Here is a 24,530-nt window from a genome sequence, read left to right as displayed (position 1 = left end):
TTTAATTGGAGTGCAAACTCGAGTATCAATAATTTTTAATTCGACAGTAATACATATGCAATTCGAAATCAGTGAAGTAAAACTTTCCTGCTTTGTTCAGGCTAAACTCTCTTTCAAATCACATCTCCAACAGCAGAAGAGTGCCGAAGTGTTCTGCGAAAGGAAAACAGTGTAATTATATTGTTATGAATGTTCGTTTTTTGAAAGAGGCAAAATCACAATTTATTTCAATCAACTCATTATCTATTTAATTATACGTAGAAAGTTTGTATTCAAGGAGTGTTACATTTCAATAGTAATACTACCCTAGATTCCTAAATACTATTTTATACTGTTGCCATAATGCTTTCTGCTTAAAATTTAGCATGAATATTTTCGTATGTAAGTATGAATACACATTCCAACTAAAAACTAATTTTGACTGGAAAATCAGTCGAAGAGGGGCTTTTCAATTACAAAGCGACGGCGCTACATTATCGAGTAGGCCCTGCACACTTTTGTAGACTGGTACAATGCAGATTAACAACGGACGAAACTACTCTTATGTTTCATAAAACACTCAAAATGCTCAGAATTTTTGTCAACTAAACACACCATAAACGTGAGGTTTCAACCACATAGCAAGGTCTTCTTCAGACTGAACCAAATTCAAACCAAAAGTAATTTGAAATTGGTTCAAAGTCTAAAGAATACCTCGCTATAAATTTGAAACCTCACGTTTGTGGTGTGTTTAGTTAACAAAAATTCTGAGCATTTTGAGTGTTTTATGAAAAATGGAAACAAGGCTTCATAGTGATGTCATTGACTCTTATGTAACAAGAATCGAGCGCTTTCTTCACAGTTACGTGGATTAGTTTCTGAATCCACAGCATAAACTTGAGATTATTGATGTTGGCTCTCTTATAGAAGCCCGTTAAATGTATGGCTACGTTTCGATTTTCACACAGTATTCTGGTGCCTCTATAAATTGAAGACTAAAATTGGCAAACGCTGTAAGTACCACAAGAATTCAAACACCGTTTTCCACGTTAAACTGTGAAATGTGCCATGCTTGATAATGTGGTAAACGTGAAATGTGGCTGGTAGCCCTCTAAGTAGTTCAAAGGGCGTGTAAAGAGGTCACTAGTGTGCACGTTCTTACGGGCTGATGTGCGGAACGATTTGATTTCCCAACACTTTCGCTTTTGGCACTTACAACGTTTACCACTTTTCGTCCTCAATTGTTCATAGTTTTTTCTGATATAACTACAGATTGTTCTGCTGTGCACCGTGAAATCATACTATCAAAACTCCAATGTAATATTCATGATTTTATATGCTATACAATACTTAGAAACAGTAATGTGCTTATACTTCAAATTATTAACTACATAGGCTTACATATATCCCCATTCATTAATTCACATTTTAAGTTTTTGAAAATACAGGATACGCCCCTGTAAATTCCTACTCTGGCTCATGATTGAAGCATAAAATGTAGTAAGTGATCAGATTCCACCATGTGGTTCTCAACAATAACACATTTTCCAATGTAAAATATATATATCTTGCAATAAAATCACATTTCATTATTACTTTTCTTGTTTGTTTTAAAACACATGATAAGTAACTAGAAACGCAGTGAACAGAATTATAAGTTCATATTGTGTTTTGTCGTTGTGATTTTTTTAACATTCATGTACGAACTTCAAATCCAAAAGTGCTCAAATATGATGTGAATATAAAACATAATTCATTAGACATCATCACTAGCAGAAACCAGAAACAACGCCTCTACATTGTAACAACGATCCTTTCAGGGCATACCCGTCTATTATCATATGTTCATGTCACCTCGTTACGTTATTCCAAATTTGGCCCCGCGAAATGCAGGCTTTCATTCGTAATTCTATCTGGCCTCCATAACACTGGAGGCATCCGGTAATGCTGGTCAAATAAATCAGCTAAATGGGAAAATGTCTTCCTCTGGCGGGAACCACCTGGGTCTATATTGATTGACGTCGTCGGTGAAATTCCAACCTCGTTGGTCATTGTTTGCCATTGCATATCGTGGGAAACGAAATGCGATGAAATATTTGTAAATGGTGAGGATTTCGTCAAATTATGTATAGCTACTTTACGTTCCAATCTACTTAATCTTAGAAATTCCTTAAAAATTAAAACAAAATAATGGAAACCTGTAAACTGTCACGTGTTAGAATATTTCATCTTTCGTACATCAAGAAAACCAACGAAAATGTTGCAGCATCGAAACAAGCAATGGGATTAAAGGAATAAGGGAATTTATTTATTTATTTATTTCGTTTTCTTTTACATGGCGAAGTTAAGGCTGTGGAGCATTTTCTTCCACTTGACCATGTTTACAAAAAAAATTGAATATGAAATAATTAAAATATTGAAAAAAAGAAGAAAAAAATATATAAAAATTGCAGAGAAATATAAAATACAAAGAAAAATTACATATAAGAAAGGTAATCTAACCTATAGATATGGGCACACACACTCACACTCACACATACATATTTTTGCATTTACGCACGTACAAGCAAATACATAACACTACACTTACTTAAGCACAGTCTAATATTACACATACTAAAAACACAGTCCAAAACGGTATACTTTGACGATAATTCATCTTAACTATTACGCTAAATAATTTTTGTGCCTTACGTCCTTCTATCATTCTCTGCACCCGCCACATTATTAGGGAGGTTATCTCCTTTCAAGGGAACGTTTAAGTTCGATATTTAAGACCTTTGTTGCTTCCAAGTTAGAATTTCTGTTTTATGTTAATTTTTCAAATTGCCTACAACCAAGACATGTTGGAAATATTGCACAATATTTGCATACCATTAAAATCTCCGGGACTGTGTGCTAGTTGTGTGTCTGTCCATAATTGGCTATTGTTTAGATTCTGTTTTGGCAACTTCAATATATGTAACATACATCTATGTTTGAGTTTGTGTGTGGGTGTGTGTAGGAGAACGCTTATGTTTTCAGGGTCTGGTGTAGAGTAGCAGTTGAGAGAATAAAACCTTACCTGAGATACATGCCGATATCAATTATTTATACGTTTGGAGCAGCGGCCTCATCAGAGCTGACGATATATTTTGATATGGGTTCTATTTCGGTGGTCATTACACCTTTCGTCCGTTGCCTTTCTTTCTAATTTTATCGTCATTTTCTTATTCTCCCTCTGCTTCTCTACATAATTTCCCTTTTTTTCTATCACTTCTTCTCTACTTCCTACTTCCTCTCTTTTTGCCTTTCTACCTTTATTTATTTCCTTTCTCCCTCTGCTTTAGCCTGTCTCTCTCTCTCGTACTCTGTTTCCCTTTTTGTTTCTGGGCCTCCTCCATGGCGCAGTGGTAGCGTCGTTGTTTTGTAATTAAGGGGTCCCGGTGAAGGTACAAGTGGTTCGGATCCCACTTCAAAGTGTAGGTCCAGTTCCAATTAGCCTTACTGTGTATAAAAAGTGGACTTAAAACAAACAACTCTATCTATCTATCTATGTAACCCTTTCTCTGCTTCTGTACAGATTTAATTTACTTCATCTTTGTTTGTCTCTTACTCTTTCTACATGTTCCTTTGTTTCACTATCGTTCACACTTTCTCTCTCTATCTCTCTCTCTATGTACGTGTGTGATAGAAGATGGGAAATTCTTGTGTAAGCTATTTTGGAGCAGATGAGATTTCTCTGTGAGCAACGGCCCTGACTAAGCGTCGTCCTAATTCCATACGCACGTACGGATGAATGAATTACATACCTCAATAGACCGGGGGATATTTCAGTCTAAACGGTGAAAGAACACATACTCCAAACGTTGCGACAATGAGATTCTACCACATATCGCGGCAGTTCGGATCTATTGAACAGTACCGTAAGTCACCACACATGCAAGAAAAGCACTATAACGAAACAAACGCTTTGCCATTTGCAGTCGTTACGTAATTTTCTTAAATTCTTCAACGTAGCAACGTGTATTCTGCCTGTGCTGAACTAGATCTTGGTGCCCTCAGCTTCAACTTCTGAAGCTTCAAATACCCACCGGATGTAATATCTCGAGACTTCTGGTGCTAATAAAAAATCAACATAGTTTGTGTGTGTGTGTGTGTGTTTGTTTTCAACACGGTGAGCAAATTCTCTTTTGTAATGCAAATGCTCTCTCAGATGGCTCTGATGCTTTAAGATATTATACTTACTAACGTTCGAATAAATCCAACAAAACAGAAATATAATCTCGTGATGATGATGTTTAAAATCTAACAATTGTACTCGTAATATACTCTATCTGACGATAGATTAGGAAGAAAGAAAATTGAAACTATTCAAGCCTTTAGACGATGAGTACATGCAAAATTAAATAATGAACAAAACACCTTCCACTATGCGTTTGCTGTGACTCAAGACTAGTATATGCAACGTGTAGTATGCAATGTGATAGTACGGTCACGGATTGAATTACAACGATTCGATTGGAAGCCAATTGGATCGTTACAAACCACAAGTTTCCATGATTGTACATATGGAAGACTAAAGGTAGACAAAACATAATCTCTTTAGATTCAATATGGAATACCTCTAATTTTCAAGTAACTATAATTTTATTTTACTCAATTGTTGAATTGCATAACTATGGCTTTGACTTGTAGCGATAGCGCATCTCGAACGCAAAATAAATCTAGAAACAAGAAATACCCTCTAAATAAATACAGCAAAATCTTACACCACCGGTTTTGTATTTTTCCCGATTATCCCCTCGTATTACTATTATTTTCTTTTAATAGTCCTCGTAATTTCTGATATGGACGGACACGACAGTTACATAAGAATGCATTGGAAAGTTTTTGCTTTAAGAATATTATCCTCATCTATTTTTAATTTGCCCAGCCCAGGACGCTATTGCGATGTCGTACGGTAATCTGGGTGAAACATTTGTCAACATCATGTTTTCTGCTACCATTGAGGTTCTTACCAGGGTACAGCCTCAACAGCGTCAGCACTTTAGATTGAAACCCAAATATTTCCCTCTTTCCATTTTTCGCTTTGTGTGCCCATAACAAAGTTGTCCTATGGGGCCGTAATTTTTAATATATTACGCAATGTGTAAGTGTGGTGAAGAGGTGTTTTAGTTATATTTCTGACCATTTGTTTTCACTTGAAATGTGCCATGTGAATTCAAAATATTTTTCAATAACTGGCGTAAAACTTTTCTTTAGAACCTGTTCTTGATATTTGAAACTGTTTAAAAGCCATAAAGTTCTTCTGGAGTATTAATGCTCTCGTGGGTATTTCGGAACGTAATGGATTGCTCAAAATCTATTACCTTCTCCCTCTCAAGGGGCATACAGCTTTTTCAAATAGCGTGGGGTAAATAATCATCGTTTTATTTAGGATACAAGTTTCCGGAAGATAGGTTCCGCCGCAGGATATGAAAATGTACGTGTGTTATATTTTTCATACAGGTCTTTCTCAAATAAAATGTGTTAGAAAATATGTGAATCCTCAAAATTCAATATCTAAATCCTATACGATAATAATATATTATTGTTATTATCATTAACTTACTTCACCCCAAATTGAAATTCACATTTCACCCACAATTAACATTTCCTAGTGTTACAGAATAAAAGTATCTATTCCGGGCACCAACCGCTCTAAGTTTATTTTCCAAAATTTTGTTACAGGCCGACACATGAAATTGCCTTCAAGATTTCCAGAGTAGTCATTTAAAGTGTTTCACTGCTGTTTTAAGATCAAAACGTATAGTTTTATGTACTTGGAAATTTTCCGCATTACTTTGGCCATTTGATCTCTCCAACAACGCTATACATAAACATGGACGTCGGCAGGATTTTTTTCGAGGGGGAGGGGACGGTGAAGGAAGCATATTTTCCCCTATAATAGTGATGCCCCCTCAAAAAACACTGCTTCAGTCTTAAATTACCATGTTCCTTTAACACCCTTATATTAATTAACATAAATTTTTGTGACTGAAATTAAATTTTGTCTGAATTATATACTTTTAGGTGGACATTCATTTTCTAGAGGGGGCCTTGGCCCACTTGCCCGCCCCTTAAGGACGTCCATTACCAAACTAACACTTAAGCAACATATTAAAATTGCTGTGAGATACGTTTTCTGAGAAGTAGATTAGTCATAGAGTTTAAAATATCAGTAGAATTTGGAGTGCAGAACATTAGTAAAAATTAACTTTTCGCCCATGAGCTTCAAACGCTTCGATTGATTGCACATAAATTGAAAGCACATCAGCTGCCCAAAGTGTCGAGATGAATTTCAGTTCAAAATCTCTAAATGTTGATACAATTATCGTGATGACAATATTGATGATTTGCTCATTGAACCCCCTTAAGATCTCGCACTATTTTAGTAAGTTCTTATTTAAAACGTTTAGCTCGACTAATTCCATAAAACATCTGAGGGTATCGTTTCTTATCATACGAGAATGTAGTTTAAGCAAATGGTAACTGGACTTCAGGTCCTCGCATGATAGGGAAAAGTGGTTCTTATCCAATGCAGTACAAGACCAACCGCTCAAGATATTTAGCTACTATAAGAATTTCTATATTTTTACAACAGTTATACAAGTCAAAATGTGTACGCCATTGCCAAACTCCCCTCCTAAAATAGACATAATATTTTAAAAGTTGCACTCACAAAATGCTTTAACATTACAGATATTGTTTCCTATGTTCCACAAATACTGTCTGAACAGAGATTCGAAGATTTCTGTACAACGTTGAATGCGAGCCATATTAATTACCTGTCTCCATACGCGTCTAAATTACCAATGCTTCGCAATTACCTACGTCATGAATATGACTTGTAGTAAATCTCCTGATAATTGTTAATATGATAAAAGTATGCAATAATGAAACAGAAAGTAAAATTCGTGTGGGTATTGATATGTCTGATAAATTTACAATTCTTGATGGGTTAGGACAGGGAGATCCATTATCTCCATGCCTTCTTAGAATATGCTGTTAAGAAGGTAAAAAAAACTAAAGAAGGACTAAAATTAAATGGTCTGACTCAGTTGTTATCATATGCTCATGATGTAAACTTACAGGGAATGATATAAATACAATCACGAATACTGCTAAAATATTTTTAAAAGTAGATAAAGAGATAGGTTTGGAAGTTAGCAAAGAGAAAACTAAATATGCTTACAGGCCGAAATTAAGTGTTAGGTAATAATCAAAATTTAATTTTTGATAAGAGATCGTTTGAATCTGTTTCCAAATTCAAGTACTTAGGAGTATGAGTAAAAAAATGAAAATGATATTAAAGAGGAAATTAAAAGCAGATTTAATTCAGAAAGTGCTTGTTTCTTCTCTCTTCACCTTCTCGTATAATTTCAAGTAACTAAAAGTTAAAATAGAGAAATCAGTAATCTTGCCTGTAGTGTTTATTACATGGATGTGAAACTTGGTACGTTATATTAAAAGAGGAGAATAAATGAAGAGTATTTGAAACTAAAATCCTTAGAAAAATGTTTGGACCTAAAAGTGATGAGGAAACAGATGAGTGCAGAAGGTTACATAATATAGAACTGCATAATTTCTATTCATGCCCAGATATTATTACAATAAATATATCAAGAGTACTTAGGTGGGCAGGCCATGTGGCACTAATGGGAGAGGAATGAAGGATACTTGTTGGGAAACCTGATGGTAAGAGGAAGATGGGAGGAAGGGCAAGACGAAGATGGAGGGATAACGTTGAGATGGACCTAAAGGAAACATAATGGAAAATATTGGATTGATCTTGCTCAGGATAGGGATTAATGGAAGGCTTGTGTTGCTGCAGCCATAAATCTTCTGCTTTAAGAGTGCTAGGGAATTAGTTCGTTAGTTAGAGAATGTTCTGATATCATATGAGGTATAGAAAATGTTCTGATATCACGATTCATACGTATTTTGCGTTGAAAGAAAAAACGAGGAACGTTGTTGAAGATAGCGGCCATTAGATACCTCTTATTGTCTTGGCTAAATATAGTCTCCCCATCAAAAGAACTAGAAGGGAACTCTCACTAGTTGAGTTCAACTTGTTTGTTCCTTGGCTGAGCATCACCAGTGGCATGGCTGTTGAATTTCACCCAGCAACAAAGGCATTTGGCTTACGTAATAAACCATGGAGGTAGCAGATAAAACATCATCAAGAAGCCACCAAAGCTTCCCCTGAATGGCTGGCACGTGCCCAATTATAGGTCCTGTAGGAGATATTACCAAGGTTGGTTACATCATCGTCATTACCTTCGTGGCAAATCCGGCAACCAACATTCGAACATTTCTTCCGGCAATTAACTTTCCTGAAGTCCTAGATAATCTTTGCTCAGGGGTCATTATTCTCTGGATCTACTCCAAACCCTTTTTAGTCTTTCTCTTTGGTCTTCTCTCTCTTCTCATCTTAAGCTTTTTGCTGTGGTACAGTACGTTAAAATACAGTAGAAGAAACCAGGGTGGAAACAAATCATGATTTTTATTTTAAAAAATCATTTCTGATGATTTTTTTTATTTAAATGGCATTTTTTATTTAAATCGTTTTTAAATTGAGTGTATGTTTTTGGCACCATGCATATATATACAGTATATATATTTATAGAAAGGCTTTTTCTTGTAAATGGCTCTGCCAAATATTTTAGCAGTTTGATTGAAGCAAATAAAAAATGTAAATATACTCTTTCTGATACTGTATTATGAAAATGATTGTTGAGTGTGTTAATATCAGTAACTTATCTTCCAGTGAAAATAAAACATTCTGGATGTACTTGTTACTTGTCTGGCCCCCACACTTTTTACCTCCGCACTCGAGGATCAGTGCACTTCGTACTCAGCTCTGATTTGTATAGGGGTATCTTTCTTTGCACGACAATGCACGTGGGTTGCTACAAGTCAACATAATTATATAATTAACTACAAAATAACAAGAGACAACGGATAACCTTTGCAAAACTTTTTGACTAAGGGGATAAATTACCTTGTCCAGCAACTGTCAAATTTAAAACTGATTTCTTTAATATATTTTCAAAAGTTTAATTAACGTAAATTTAATTATATAGAAGTCGTATCCGAAAGTTCATTTCTCTAATTATTGGGTCAAAACCCTAATTTTGATGCTGGAAATCTATTGCTTGTACATACCTGGATACTTTACATTTCATGAATTACATCGGGAGTACGCTTGTCACAAGGTAGACTCGCCTTACTCCAAGAAACGTCTTAACAGGCGCGAGGTCGCCCGGCGTGTACATTTCTCAACACTACACGGTGACAAGGCACTAGGCAGCCCGGTGCACCGTAATTACTTCAAAATAGCATCCAGTACAAACTACCTTTTTACCTGTAAATTGGACACCAAGGCACTAGCGTGCCCTGCAATCCAATGTTTTACAGCATCTGTTGCTGGAAATCTGTTCTTCGGTCCGAGCTGACCGAAGCGAAACAGCCTCTCCCTTCCAAGTCACAGTTCCAACAGCCGACCACCGCCACTGTCATCTGGGAGTTTATATACGTTTGGTTGGCGTCTGTTGCCAACGACCTTTCTTTCAAACTTTTTAATCTTTTAACTGCTAAAAACGCCCGCCTTTCCCTGAACTTTCGAGACAAGAAGAAAGACCAAGAGTGCTACATGTTCTGTATATAGAGAATATATGAACCTAAAAATGCATAATAAATAGAGTTACATTAATCACACATACAAATTTTTATACAAGTAATTAACTAATTGATTAACATATTAATAAAATATTTCAATAATAGAAACACTATTGGCCTGACACGGGGGCAGGGTAACATACTGTATAATTGTAACTTAAAACATTTTTTCATAGTCTTCGTAGCTGAATCTCGTCACTTTGTAATGATAGTTTGCAAAATATCAGCTACCATCTTTATTTACAGTATAATGATAATGACACTATTAACGTTTTAACATGATTAATATTTTGCATTGTACACAAAATGTTTGCCGTTTTTTCCTTCATGGCGCTCACATGAATTTCATTGTTTTTGCCATTTTTCAACTACTTTTTTACATTCAACATAAAAAATACTTATAACTATTTGCTGCTTAATATATATCACTTATAATTTAAAATTTGCCTAATTTATTATGTAATAACAAATGATATTCTTATATTGCAATATTACTGATTGCATATTATGGGAAAGAAATTTTCAAGATAGGACAGTGAGCGTGTGGCCGGCTATCGACATCGGAAGAAAGTGCAGAGTGAGAGCGAGAATGTTTAGCTCAGAGTGCAAATAAAATCAATTTGCTGTTCCTTGCGTACAATCTTTCCTGAACAGAATAAATTGTGTTATTTGAGTAAAAATTTACATCAAGTTGTAAACTAATAAATTAAAAGTTGCAAGACACACTTCGTGTGTTCGAAGTAAAGTGAAAAATCTATCCTGAACATAATAAATTGTGTTATTGGAGTAAAAATTTACATAAAGTTGTAAAGTATTAAGTCAAAAGTTGAAAAACATTCTTCGTGTCGAAAGTGTACCAACAATAATGTCTTTTGACATTAAAGCGTCAAAGTAACATAAGATTTGCACTATTTGTGCAAAAACATAATAATAATTGATATAAAAGCATTAGGATAACGCTGAATGTATTATTTACGTGTAATAATAATTTGATATAAAAATGTTAACATAACGCTGAGTCTGTATTCTCTGTGTAGTAGTGTAGTTTAGAAAAAATAAACTTCTACTTAAAAAATATTGGTTTTCTTTACAAAAAGTATCGTTTAATAGTTTACGTTTCACTTATAGTATTGGCTTTTTGATTCACAAAGAGTAATGGCAAATAATGTGCAAGTTAACATCAAGTGTATAGTTCAAAGTGTATAGCACAAATTATTTAACACAAGAAGGTTTGGCGTAGCCTTTGACAATCAATAAACTAAGTAGTGTTCCATTGAATAATAAGAAAATAACAGTGGTAGATTGCAGGACCGAATCCTGGTCTAAACATAGATGCATAACATTATTCATCCTCATCGTCTCGATTAGCCAATAGTGTTGAAAGAAAAATTAATAAAAGAAAGAAGCAACTTAGATTATTTCGGGGAAATATTAGAGTTTACACTATAGTATGGCTTTTCATATATTTGGTCAGTCACCGTATTACAGAATGTAAAGGTTTCAAGCATTTAAACATTTGCAGATACTTACAGGGTTCGGCATAGACACCATTTTTACTTAGAGTCAATCGTGATGGGCACTCAAAACGTGTTCGGACTTTCGGACTTGATTCCCATAACTAATTTAAATTGTTTCGCCCGTTTCTTGCTACGGTTCATTTTTAAGTTCGAAAAAATCATGTGCGTCGTCCTTCGTCTTTTTTCCTTACTTCCTATTCTTTCCGTGCGCTGAATATCCGCTCCTTCCTATTCTATACGCACAAAACACTTTCAAATTATTTACCTTCCCTTGTGCACCGTCTTCATTCGTCGTTTTGTTTCTTAACCCTGAGTCTTCTCGTGCTCCATATATCGGGCCTTTCCTTTCTGTGTTCCAGCACAAAACACTTTCAAGGTAATTTTACCTTCCATCTCAAGCAACAAGTCTTTCATCGTCTCGCGTTACAAGAACGCAAGCTATTGAAACAGTACCAATACCACAGGTTCCATTTCACATTTCAAAAACCTTTTTTTCAAATCTTTCTATTGTACATTCGAAAAACATCTGCTATGTTCTTTTTCTGTTATCGTTCACATAGGTGAGCTCTTTACGCGGTAACAATACCGCGACTTAACCTTTTGCGTTACAAAAACCTTTTCATTACTTCTTCTTTTCTATCGGGTACCCTTTCGCTTTACAAAACCTTTTCATTAAAATTTCATTTCTTTCGGGTTCCATTTCGCTTTACAAAATCTTTTCATTAGATTTTCTTTTGTATCGACTCGCATTTCGCTTTACAAAATCCAAACCTATTCACTCAGTAACAATACCGCGTCTTCCTTCTCACATTGTAAGAACCTTTTCACTAAAATTTCTTTTGTACATTTGAAAACAGCTCCGTCTTTTCGAGTATGCCTTTTTCATCTTCCAAACACCTGCGCTCTCAGGGTTGCACTATAGTGAAAAACACGGCCGCCATTGATCAATTGGTTTGCTTTTATATAAAGATACAAAAAATTATTTTCATTTACTTTTCCCCTTCGTTCTTTTTGTTAATAACAAAATAACTTAATTTATTCACCCTCGACTTCTATTCACTACATGTCAAACATGTCAAACTTGTTTACAACTTTTGTGAATACGTGTGCACTTGTTTACAATTTTTGTGGGCGAAGGCGGGGAAACACTTACTGTAAAATTGTTGTTAGGTGGGTTAAACTGTTGCGGATACTACTAACAACCGTTCATTATAAAAAGGTACCAGATTTTTGTATATTTCGGTATTCTTACCAGATCGCTGGTATCACAAGTCTACCTCGTAGGGAGAACGACCCGGTCCCTCGTCGGACGCTGCTTAGGCTTGGGTCATTTCTCATAAACCTGGATTCTTCCGATACTAAAACCTTGAATAATCTTGGAAGGGTTGCCCGTTAGAGATTTGTACTCAGATCTGCATCAGTTAACTTTAATCCAAGACTGCCAGTGGATACGTTTATTTGTAATTGTGTTTAGAAAGATAATAAATCAAACTTTATTGGAAGAATTTTCATAACCTTTCATTTCTAACTAATAAAGAAAGGTATAAATCCGACATCAGTGACCAGTCAGGGTATGTTATCTGTTAACCTAAAATACTAACCGAGAAGTCCGATTTGGGTAACTTAGTATTGACCAATCCAAAATGCCTAGAGGACCAGTGTAGGTGAGTGTCATGATGTAATTATACAAATCCGTGGATACGTGTAAATATCGACCAAGTTTTCATAGTATTTTGTCAATAACCGTTCTATACAAAAAGGGACCAAATTTCCTACTTTTGGGCTTTTTTACTCGGTTGCCGTGAGGCTGGAATCCCACATTAACCTTTGAGGGACGATTGCCCGTAACAGCCCGGATTCATATTCATGGTAAAGTTTCAAGTTTTGTGTGTGAGATGACGTGGAGCGGCAAAATGAATGTATCACTTCAATGTGAAGACACGTGAAGCGACGGAACAATGTCTAGATTAGGATATGTACTGTAGGCTGTGGAAAAACTAATGTGTAAGTCACTAGAGTCATCAAACAGTTGGACTGCAACTGTAAGTTACAAGACTATGGACAAGTAACAGGCGATTAGCCCGAGACAAACATGAAACTTATAAAGTGATTTACTAAACTTCACAAAATTAAATGTACAGTATTACATTTTTTGTTTATATTATAAAATATTGAAACAAAAATATCTTATTGCTCGTTTTTAACATCGGGAAATTAGTTATTATTTCATGTTATGTATAATATGTACCCGTCGTTGTATTCAATTTATCTGAAGCCAAAAACTGTAAATGGGTTTCCGAAATATTACGGCCTCACATCAGCTTCAGTGACGTCACAGGACTGGTCCAGTATAATCAACATTTAACACAGCGCATGGTAAAAGCGTAATAATTAGTTTTCTCACCTATTCGTCCTTTTTCTTATTAATTCAGAATGTTGACTTCACCTCCAAGAACATTTGAAAATACCCAAATAATATGGATAAACGTTAAAACCAAACTTTACAGTTCTGCATAATCTACCTTTATTTTTCAAATTAGTTAAAACTGTATCAAACAATTGAATCTTACTCTAAATCCCTGAAAAATTCTCTGCGATCATATAAATTTAATTGCTATGTAATAATAACTTACGTGTTCGAGTTCCGTATTTAAGATAATTTTTGAAAATTCAACGTTCAGGACGATTGGAAAGAGAAAGATTAGAATTCGTATTAAACAAGCTTGCAAACTTTGAAAACGCAATTCTCTTTTGTAATGTGTAGACATTTTTAATTTTCGATGAATATGTTAAATATTTGGCTGCAAAAGTTACCGTGGTCATAGGTTGGAGTTTTTTAAAAACATTTTTCTCATTAAAGAATTTGCATGCATACACACGTTCAGGCAAAGAGTGAGAGTGTATAAGTATGCTACGAACTTAACTAGTCTACTCTAACATTCTTCAAACGCCTGGATGCTAAGAATCATGTGAGTATTTAAGAGGGGGGTTCAACGGGTCCAAATTCCCCCCCACCCGCCTTAGGTTCTGTAAAATTACCAGATTACCTGTTCTATCCACTATGCGCAGAGACTTGTTCGTAAAAATTTCTTCACACTTATTTTGTCCTCATAAATTACAAGCGTATAGAACGGGATACGGATGGGAAAGAAATTAATTCCACACACCAGATGGGACTGCAAATCAAATGTCTGCAATTTCCTGATAGTTTCGGAATATCTCTGGAAAATACTCAGAAAACTACTAAAATTTCACAAATTCTATAATGCCACATGTAATTTCTGCCGAAGCAGCTGCTTGTGAACTTATAGCACGAATAGTATAATTTTATTAGAAGTTCCCAATATGGTGTGTTACCATTCAAGATTTAAGTATTCTTCAGGTTCTATTTTTTTTTCTTTTTGGATAATTTGAAATTTCCCAACTGTTTGATAATCCCGAAAGTCGATAAACCATTTTCCAAACTCTAGATCTGAATGGGAAACTTGTCCTATTGGAGATTGTAATGGGTCTGGGTTAGCTTCAGCTATTAGTACTTCTACTCTCTCTGGGTAGAGTGAGTGTGGATTTCGAAAAAAATAATAACTGGTGAAGAATATGATGGTGCTGATGTAATGCGTGGTAGAATTAAGGGGGTGAGATAAATAGATAATTTCAGAGAAGTGTCCAAAAACAATTTTTGTACTTTGTTCAGCACATACTTTAACCCTGGTTATTGCCAATTTCTGTGGAATTTCTGCGATATTGAGACTCAAATCAGTTATAATATTTTACCCTCGAGTCTTCTCAAAGGAGCAGCCGCCTGTGGTTAGCACATCGTGGATCCCAGGTTCGAAACCTGTAACGGACATGGGCGTTTATGGGTGTCCATTCATCAATTTCATCATATCATCACTCATCCCGTTCTTCGGAAATTAGCCAAAAGTGGCACAAAAGGCGAAGTAATATAATGCAAATAAATATTCTCAAAGTAATTTGGTTGTAAAAAATGCAGTGCAAGATAGGTAAGGAAGTACTATAACATTCTCAAGTTGTTTGCCACAATGATGAACAGAAAAGTATCAATACTCAGTAGGGTGACTTGTGAAATCCTATAGACTAATAGTAGAAACTTTACTGTTGTCCATTTTTGGACCATTTTGTAGTAGAAATGAACCCAAGTTTCTCTGAACACAGTCAACACATTGAAAACTTGCAACAACTTATTCCAATATGAAATGCCTATTCCTCATTTATTTGAACAGTGTGTCAAAATGTTGGATGGCCTGCTTGATATTTTTTTACATCTTCAAATTTGAATTTAAAATGTGGCAAACAGTAATTGAAAAGACATTTCCAGTGTCTGCATTGTAGGCAGTAGAAAATTGTGACAAGCTCTTGTAATTAAATATGCACAAATTGTTGTTGATATTGGCTACACTGCCAGTTTCATATTCAACACCCGAGAAGATGTGTTTAACATTAAGGAGGTTGAAATAATGTCCTCGCAATTCAACAGGAGATCCTCGACTAATGGACCCTGCACTGTTAAGTGTACATACATGCGATTGTTAAAATACGTAACATCGATGATGTTATTTTCAATTTTGTAGCAAGGAGGAAAAGACTAATTCTAACATTGTAATTCTTTTGTAAAGAGAAGTTGGGATTAACTTTTTCAAAAGCATTTTCTGCTCATTTTATGTAGAAAAGTTAGAAGTTCGTAGGTAGACTTAATTTAATAAATGTGTGGCCTTTCATATGGTGGCAGAGTGGATTTTGATAGCGAGATCATACGTAGGGGTGGTATACGTCCCGGAGTTTCAGGGACAATCTCGGAATGGTATCATTTGTCCCGGTGTTTCGAATAGTTTCTTCGTGATGCACAAATGTCCAGGAATCGGGTTTGGAAAGAAGAAATGATTAAGACTATACTTTCCTGAATATTTTTATATTTAAATGTGTGGACGTAATTTTAAAATGCTCTCTCTCCATAATACAAGAATTATCGAGTTACAAGAAAGTACTGCGAACATCTTTGACTTCACGATGGCGCCGCTGTCTGCTAGCAGTGCTGAATTTCAGTAACGATTCTCTTCCATTGTATAGTAACCGGCTTACTACAAAGAGTCAGTGCCTATCTGTTCAGTCCGCAGTTTTCAAATAAAGTTCCCACACAATGTGTGATGTAAATGACAATTACGTTGTACGTACATACAACTTTATCGAATCCACCTCCAACCCCATCGCTCACTAACAAGCTACCGGTCAGTAGTGTTCCGGATTTTCACTTATGAAATATAGGAACCCTAATTGAACCAAGAGTTGAACCCCCATCACCTTACGTGAGCTATATATACACACGTCCATGCTAAGAATACAAACCAAAATGACCTAACCCACTAATTCAAGCCTATGGAAATTGATTTACGATCACACGGAAAATGAAACTGGTTGAGAATATTAATTAATGCAACTTATTTGAATAAATCCAAAGCAAAAAGCAAAGAAACACAAGAGGCCTCATGTACATACTGTACTTTCTTCTTCTTCTTATGGCGCTACAGTCCACTGATGAACCTTGGCCTCCTCTGTGATTTGTCTCCATCTATCTCTACCTTTCGCCACAACTTTCCAATTTCTATACTGGAGCCTCCGAACATCCTCATCCACTCCATCCACCCATCTTAATTTAGGCCTTCCTCGTTTCCTTTGTCCACCTGGGCTATCCAACATCACTCTCTTTGCAGGGTCACTATCACTCATGCGCATCACATGACCTGCCCATCTTAATCTAGCCGCCTTTATTACACCAATAACTGTTGGTTCTTGATATAAGTCATAGAGCTCCTTATTAAATCGCTTTCTCCATTTTCCATCCTCACATACTGGTCCCAATATTCTTCGTAATATCTTTCTTTCAAAGGTCTCTACCAACTCTTCATCTTTCCTTGAATTGGTCCAAGTTTCCGCAGCATAAGTTAATACAGGTCTTATCAGTGTCTTGTAAAGTATTAACTTAGTTGTTCTGGACAATATGGTGCTCTTAAAATGTCTCTGTAGTCCATAATAGGCCCTATTCGCTGCTATAAGTCGTGCCTTTACTTCCTCCTGTGAATCATTTTCATATGTCACAACAGAACCCAGGTAGATAAAGGCATCCACTCTATCAAAGGTATAATTAGCCATTGTTATGGTTGGTGATTGATTATATCTGTGTGCTTTGCCTGCTGCCATGTACTTAGTCTTCCCTTCATTCACCACCAATCCCATCTTTTTTCCTTCCCTTTCTATGGCCAGAAATGCTTCTTCCACTGCACGTAGAGATCTTCCTACTATGTCCACATCATCTGCATATGCAAGTATCTGGATTGATTTATAATATATGGTACCCCTAATTTGCACCAGAGCTTCCCGTATAACCTTCTCTAACGCAATGTTAAACAACAAACAGGACAGCACATCGCCTTGTCTTAGTCCATTTTCTATTTCAACAGGTTCTGAGAGTTGTCCTCCTACTCTTATCTTACTATTAGAGCCCTCCATAGTTATCCCCACCATTCTTATTAATCCTATTGGAATTCCGAGATCTTTCATTGCCAGATATAGTTGGGTCCTGTTTATACTATCGTATGCAGATTTAAAATCAAGAAATAGATGGTGCGTTCCTATCCCAAACTCCAGCGTTTTCTCCAGTATTTGCCTTAAGGTGAATATCTGGTTAATTGTAGATTTCCCTGGCCTGAACCCACATTGATATGGTCCAATGCACTTTTCTACATATGGTAGTAGTCTTTTATATATAATTCTTGCAAATACTTTATATGCAACGTTCAACAATGTAATTCCACGATAGTTTGCACACTCCATCATGTCCCCTTTCTTGTGGATAGGTACTATGATACCCGTCCTCCATTCACTTGGCATCTGTCCCTTTTTCCAGATTATGTTTATTATTTCCTTCAAGCCTCTAATGACACTCTCGCCTCCATGCTTAAGCAGCTCTGCTTGCAAGTTATCTATACCAGGTGCTTTACTATTTTTCAATATCTTGACTGCCTCCCATACTTCATCTAACTTTGGACTTTCTATGCCCTCTTCTCCTTCCTCTTCTTCATTTAATCCTTCTTCCAGCATACCTGCTACATCTGCACTGCCATTCAATACATCATTAAAATGCCTTCTCCACCTTTCTAAAATTTCATTAGTGTCACTAATTATATCGCCTGTTTCATTTCTACAGACTGTCGTCCTTGGTTTAAAAACATCTTTTGTATTATTTACCAGCTTATACATCTGTCTTACATTCTTCTGCTCATGCAGGCTTTCCAACTGCTTCATCTCTTGCTTCATCCATTCCCTTTTTCTTTTCCTATGGACTCTCTTCTCAATCCTTCTTTTCTCTTGATATTCATCCCTAGCTCTCCTTGTTGCACTTCTTTGCTGCATCCTCTTATATACATCATTCTTTTCTTTGGTTACATTTTGACATTCCTCATCGAACCACGTTTCTTTCTTTACTGGTTTTTGTGTTTCAAGCATTTCCTTTGCTACATTACTGATCCTCAGCTTATATCTATCCCACCTCTCATCTACATTTTCCACTTCTGCCGGTTTCATCCCGACGAATCCCTCTTGTAGTTTACTTCTGTACCTCTCAACCACCGTTGGATTTCTTAACTGCGTGACATTAAATTTAATCAGGCTAGTCGCCTTCATTTTTCGGCTATTAGATATTCTTGCTCTAATCCTTCCCATAATCAAATAATGGTCGGAATCAATATTAGCCCCTCTAAAAGATCTAACATCAATGATATCTGATCTATGTCTACAATCTATTAGCATGTGGTCAATTTGATTGTAAGTTTTTCCATCCGGGGCTCTCCATGTCATTTTATGAATATCCTTGTGCTGGAACAGAGTTGTTGTTATTACTTGATTCCGAGATGCTGCAAACATTATTAGCCTCATACCATTGTTATTTGTTACTTTATGCATACTTTGTTTACCAATTGTTGGTTGATACACGTCTTCAATGCCTATCTGGGCATTGAAGTCTCCAATTACTATTTTTATGTCATTTTTTGGGCAATCATCAAATGCTTTCTCTAACGCATCATAGAAATCTTCTTTTACATCATCTGTGGATACTTCCGTGGGTGCATGTGCATTGATTATACTGTAATTAAAGAACTCTCCTTTAACTCTTAATGTCGATAATCTTGAACTTATAGCTTTAAATCCTATCACTAGATGTTTTAGTTGTTTATGTATTATAAACCCAGTTCCTAGCATATGCAGCCTTTCATCACAGCTATAGAATACAGTTGCTTCTCTCTTTTCCAAAACTCCTTTTCCGATCCAACGTACTTCTTGCAATGCCACTATCGCAGGCTTATAATTATTTAGTTGATCCAGCACCATCCTCAATGCACCTGCCCTATACAAAGATAGCACATTCCAGCTCCCTACATATAGATCCCTTCCCTTTCCATAATTCGCTTGTCCATTGTTCACGCCAGTCCGTCGTCGGTAGATCTGTCCGGCTACATTTCTTTGAGGTCTCGTAACGTGGTTCCTTTTGTGGGATGGGGTTGTCGGCCCCACGCCCAACCCCCATTCTTGGAGGACCAGGATTTGTTTAGGGTTTACTCCCGTAGGGCAGCTGGCTTCACTATGCCTTACGAGTCTGCCCCACCCTTGGTTTTCTGTCAGGGTATCCTTCCCTTAGCCTTTGGGGATCCCTCCCCTCCCTGCAAGGCAGCAGGGGCTGAGCTTAGTTAGTGGCGGCTCTCCTCGCCACATCGCAGGATTTTCATCTGAGCCTTGCAGTATTTACCGAGATGCAGTTGCCACTCCACATCTCGCTGCCTCCTCCAATCCTGCTGCTGCTTGTCCGCGACTGTTTCCAGCTAGCCAACATATCTGCTGGCCGTTCCCCTATCGTACATACTGTACAACCAGGAGAATATTGTGATTGCTAAGGCATTTTTTTTACTAAAATCCCTTTAATATTCCTGATCGGTAGACAAACCAGGTAATAGTAAAAATCAATAAACAATACTTGATGCAAGATGTTTTTCAGTAAAAGGCATAAGTTTTAAAAATATCAGCCAGTGTTTCATTAATTCCAAACAACGATAAATTACTTCCAACTGACATAGAAGTGTGCCGAAATTATGTCTCGTAAAATAGATGTATGTTTAACGAAAATATAATCACACTGTAATTCATTGAGGATTTTTATATGTTTTGTTGTTTCAAGTTCACTTTATGCATGTATGAACTGATCGGGAGTGGATCTAAAATTTAAAGTGGGATCCGAACCACTTGTTACATTTTGAACAGGTTAGGATAAAATTTCTCCCTTTGTTACTCTTCCATGCAGAGCATTAATGAAAATAAAGCAAATAAGTTACACGAAATGCAATGACTGGTTGTGCAAAGGTATGAATCATTATTCTTTAAACAGTAAATTTTCACTTTAATACCTTGTCTACAGATTTATTTTCTTAAATTTCCATACACCTTAAATGCTACTTTGAGGTTCACATTTTTCATTAACAACATCACAATATTGAAAAATATTTGCTGTTTTTGATAGAGATATTCTATGTTAATATTGAGTAAAAATATACAAAATTTTCCACAATATATTTGTGAAATGGACTATTCAAATTTAATGAAGTCGTAAAACTTCATTCTTGGACATTACTATATTTACTTGACGTAACGTGTACCATAATTCTATACAGCTGGAACATAATAGTCCTATGTTATTGAAGAAAGAACTGAATATCCTTTATGGCTAGAAAATAAATACGTGGCCTATACACATCTAACTACACAATTACTGACAAGGTGTGCACAAAAATAATGAACATAAAAATCCCAATATTTTTCTTTCGTGTTAAATAAAGTAATATTAATAGTAATATTACATACAACGCACAAATTTACTTGTAATTGATCAGGATATAATAATTTTTAATTTGCGATTATAATTATTAATTTTACTATGAAATAAATACATTTGCACGACCGGTTTCTCGAATTACTTGCTCATTCAAATATATGTATTTCCCCAACACATAGGATCACTCTTTTCACCTCACCAGCCTTTTTAGCATCTCAGATTCAGGCCTGTAGTATTTCGAAGGCCCGGGTTTATTGCTTATAAAGAAGAAAGCATCTTATATTACATCACGAAATGCTCATTGTGTACTCCATTTTGTGTATTCAGTTTTTTGGCATGGTTTCCTATCTGCATAGTGGAACTCGTTTCATGGGTAAATTTACCTCTTACCGTCGTTTCGTCATCACGAGTAAACAACGGATTAAACCAAAACCAACATCTATACTTCTAATAACCTTGACCTGTACCCTATATGCGAGAATCGGCTTAGGCCTTGGGCTAGTTTCTCATAAACCCCTGCTTTCGAGCCAGGTTCATGCGATACCATCAAACCGTGATTAATCTTGGAAGGGTTGCCCGTTACAGATTTGTTAGCAGATCTGCATCAGTCAACTCGATCCAGGATTGCCAGTGGATACGTTTAGTTGTAACTGTGTGAAAGAACAATAAGTAAGACTTTATTGGGGAAAAAATTCCATAATCTTTCATTTCCCAAACCCGACACCAGTGACCAGTCAGGGCCTGATCACAGGGGTGCCCATCCCCCCAAAGACCAATGGCACAAATCCCCCCAAAAGCCAATGACGCATCCCCCCAAAAGCCAATGAAGCACCATGTCAAAATCCCCATAAAGTATTCAGTTATGACAGAATTTTCGGATATATTTTCTTTTATTTAGTTTTAATGAACACTTCACTTGATACTTCCCGTTCTGAGTTATTCCTTTTCTTTATCTAACATGTTACTATTACATCAAATACAGTGTAGTGCGAAGTGAAGACTCGATGATCTGTTTTGCGTCTAGTATGAGCAAGGTTTACCATTAATCAGGGAATAAGAAATGAATTGCAAATTCAAACTACATTGTATGGATATAAAGATAACTCTTAACATATTTTTTAAAAAAGGTAAAGTGCTCCCCTGTGCTATGCACCACGCCATGATGGCCTATAGGGGGTGTGCGGTTAGCGCCCCACACTTTCTTAATCACGGCCAAAGGTGGGGGTGATGTGATCAACACCACGTCCCTGGCCGCCTTTACCCCAGAGAGTTTCCTCCAGGTACCGACTTTATACGACGCTGGGTGGGCGCCGGAGTTGCTTGAACAGGTGGAAATAATCTGAGTTCGAACCCGGGTCTCTCGAATGGTAGTCAGACATCCTATAGTTTTTTTGGTTGTTTTTTTAAAGGAAAGCCCCTAAGCGGAAGCTTCCCCATCACACTTCATTCACTCATATCATTTCATTCACATTTCTATTTCAGGACTTTTCAGGAGAGACGATCACAAATACCCATACCTTACCTTACCTTGTTAGGAGTAAATTTTCGTCATATAGTGAGACCTCTCACATAAGAAATCTAATATTTGGAATTTTGAAAACTTGAACCACCTATTCCTTGGATTAAATAATAAAAATATGGTTCCTGAATTTTACACTCAACTTTTTCGATCTCCCGAATTTTCTCACTTCGACTATTCTGTTGGAATAATTTGCACAAGGTTAATATAAAATGAATGGCATGCAGTGATACAGTTAAAATCATATTTTAGGTTAGAGTGGAAATATCCATTGTCCTGCGACGAGATGTTAGAAATGCGAAGGAATTTGATATTATTTAGTTTTAGTTTTCTGTTTTATCTTGTAACGTGCAAGGTGTTACTGTATGATGTACACTTAGTACAATTATTACAGCATACAGGGAATCAATATTACAATAATACGGCTAATAGACGTACATCATCCAAATGATGAACCTTCTTTAAGTAAACAGAATACCAACACATTTTTACATCCATTTCTTTGAGTCTTTCAAGAATATTAAATTAGTGGATGTCAATACTTTCTTATGATCCCGCGATATTTACTCTTTTCCAGCTTCTCTTTTCTCACATTCCGCGCCAAAAACGTGTGGATACCATATCGCTAAATATAATAATCGAACTCTCCACACTACAGAAATCCATTGACAATCTAAGATTTAACAGCTTATCAAGAGCTTCATATCTCAACCCTTAAATTTAATACTCAATGCTCCCACCAAAATTTCCTTGCCAATTTTAGACTTACTGTTTATGTTGAAGAGTGGACGTTGCCTCCTCCAAAACAAATAATTCTGAGTCACCAGAATTTTCGCAACAGTAATATACAGGAATTGGATATCCCCTCAATTTAAAGCTCCATCCCCCCATACCATACCCTCCATCCCTCTATAATTTAAGACTGAACACTGATATTGAAGAGTTTGATATTGCCCCACCCCCCAACGTTTAATTCTCACCCCTCCCAGAATCCACGTGTCACTATGTAAGAATTGGATATTTCCTTCCGCCTCCCCTCCTGATAATACATATTACCCTTTACATTTCCCTTGGAAGTCTACAAATTGCTATTTATAAAGCAGCAATGGTAACTTTTGTCAAATGTCTATCATAAAAATCCCCCCTCCCCTCAAATTGGGTGGACGCAGCGGGCGTCCACAAACCCGCCTGTGAGTACCCCTGTCCCTAAGTACTTTCTTTTTTTCATCTAACGGATTAAATATGGTGCATTTAAGGTGTAATATTTTTAGATATATTTTAGAGAAAATATAAATTTTGAATTTTATGTTATTTGAGAGGGAAACCCCCCAAAAATCTCGATGACGCACTCTGCGCCATAGTCCCCCTCTGTGGGCACCCATGCTGGTCATCTGTTCCCTGTTAGCCTAACTGAGAAGTCCGATTTTGTAAAAACAGCTGTGACCAGTCACAGGCCCTAGAGGACAAATGTAGGTGCGTATCAACGTCATAGACATAACTTAACCTTTTAATCAGTTCGCTTGAAACTGTAGTCAATTAACCATGCATATTATAGTAACAGTAAACGGAGCTCCTTCTTGTTTGTGTATTATGATATCGCTTAATTAAGCCCCCAGGCTCTTCGCTGTTGAAAGACTAACATAGCTAATTAGAAAAAGTGAGACGAGATTCTGGAACAGAGGAGGGAGAAGGATTTCTTGAAGCAAGCTGGATGACACTCTACTCCAGGGAAAGACGACACTGGAATAACTCTTCCTCTTTCTTGCTCCTGCAGCCACTCAAGATGGAAACAAGTTTGATGCAGGCAAGGTGAATTTATTTTGAGCGTAGCAGAAGCATAAGGGTGAAGATGTACGTTTTCTTTCGGTTGAATAAAACTGAGTGTTTTGATGTAGAAAATTCCATACTACAGGGGGTG

General features: G+C 36.4%; 1 protein-coding gene across 1 annotated transcript; it reads right to left on the bottom strand.

The window, feature by feature from the left end:
- Positions 1–118: 118 nt before the first annotated feature.
- On the bottom strand, positions 119–19,601 carry LOC145998675 (uncharacterized). Its single transcript, XM_083135141.1, has 2 exons — positions 18,215–19,601; positions 119–153 (listed from the first exon to the last, which is right to left on the bottom strand). Exons 1-2 carry the CDS (start codon positions 19,599–19,601, stop codon positions 119–121), a joined length of 1,422 nt encoding a protein of 473 aa, XP_082991267.1.
- Between the last annotated feature and the right edge of the window lie 4,929 nt (positions 19,602–24,530).

This window comes from Lepisma saccharinum, chromosome 14, assembly GCF_977018435.1.
Source record: "Lepisma saccharinum chromosome 14, izLepSacc3.1, whole genome shotgun sequence".
Lineage (NCBI taxonomy): Eukaryota > Metazoa > Arthropoda > Insecta > Zygentoma > Lepismatidae > Lepisma > Lepisma saccharinum.
This window is presented reverse-complemented; position numbering and strand designations above follow the sequence as displayed.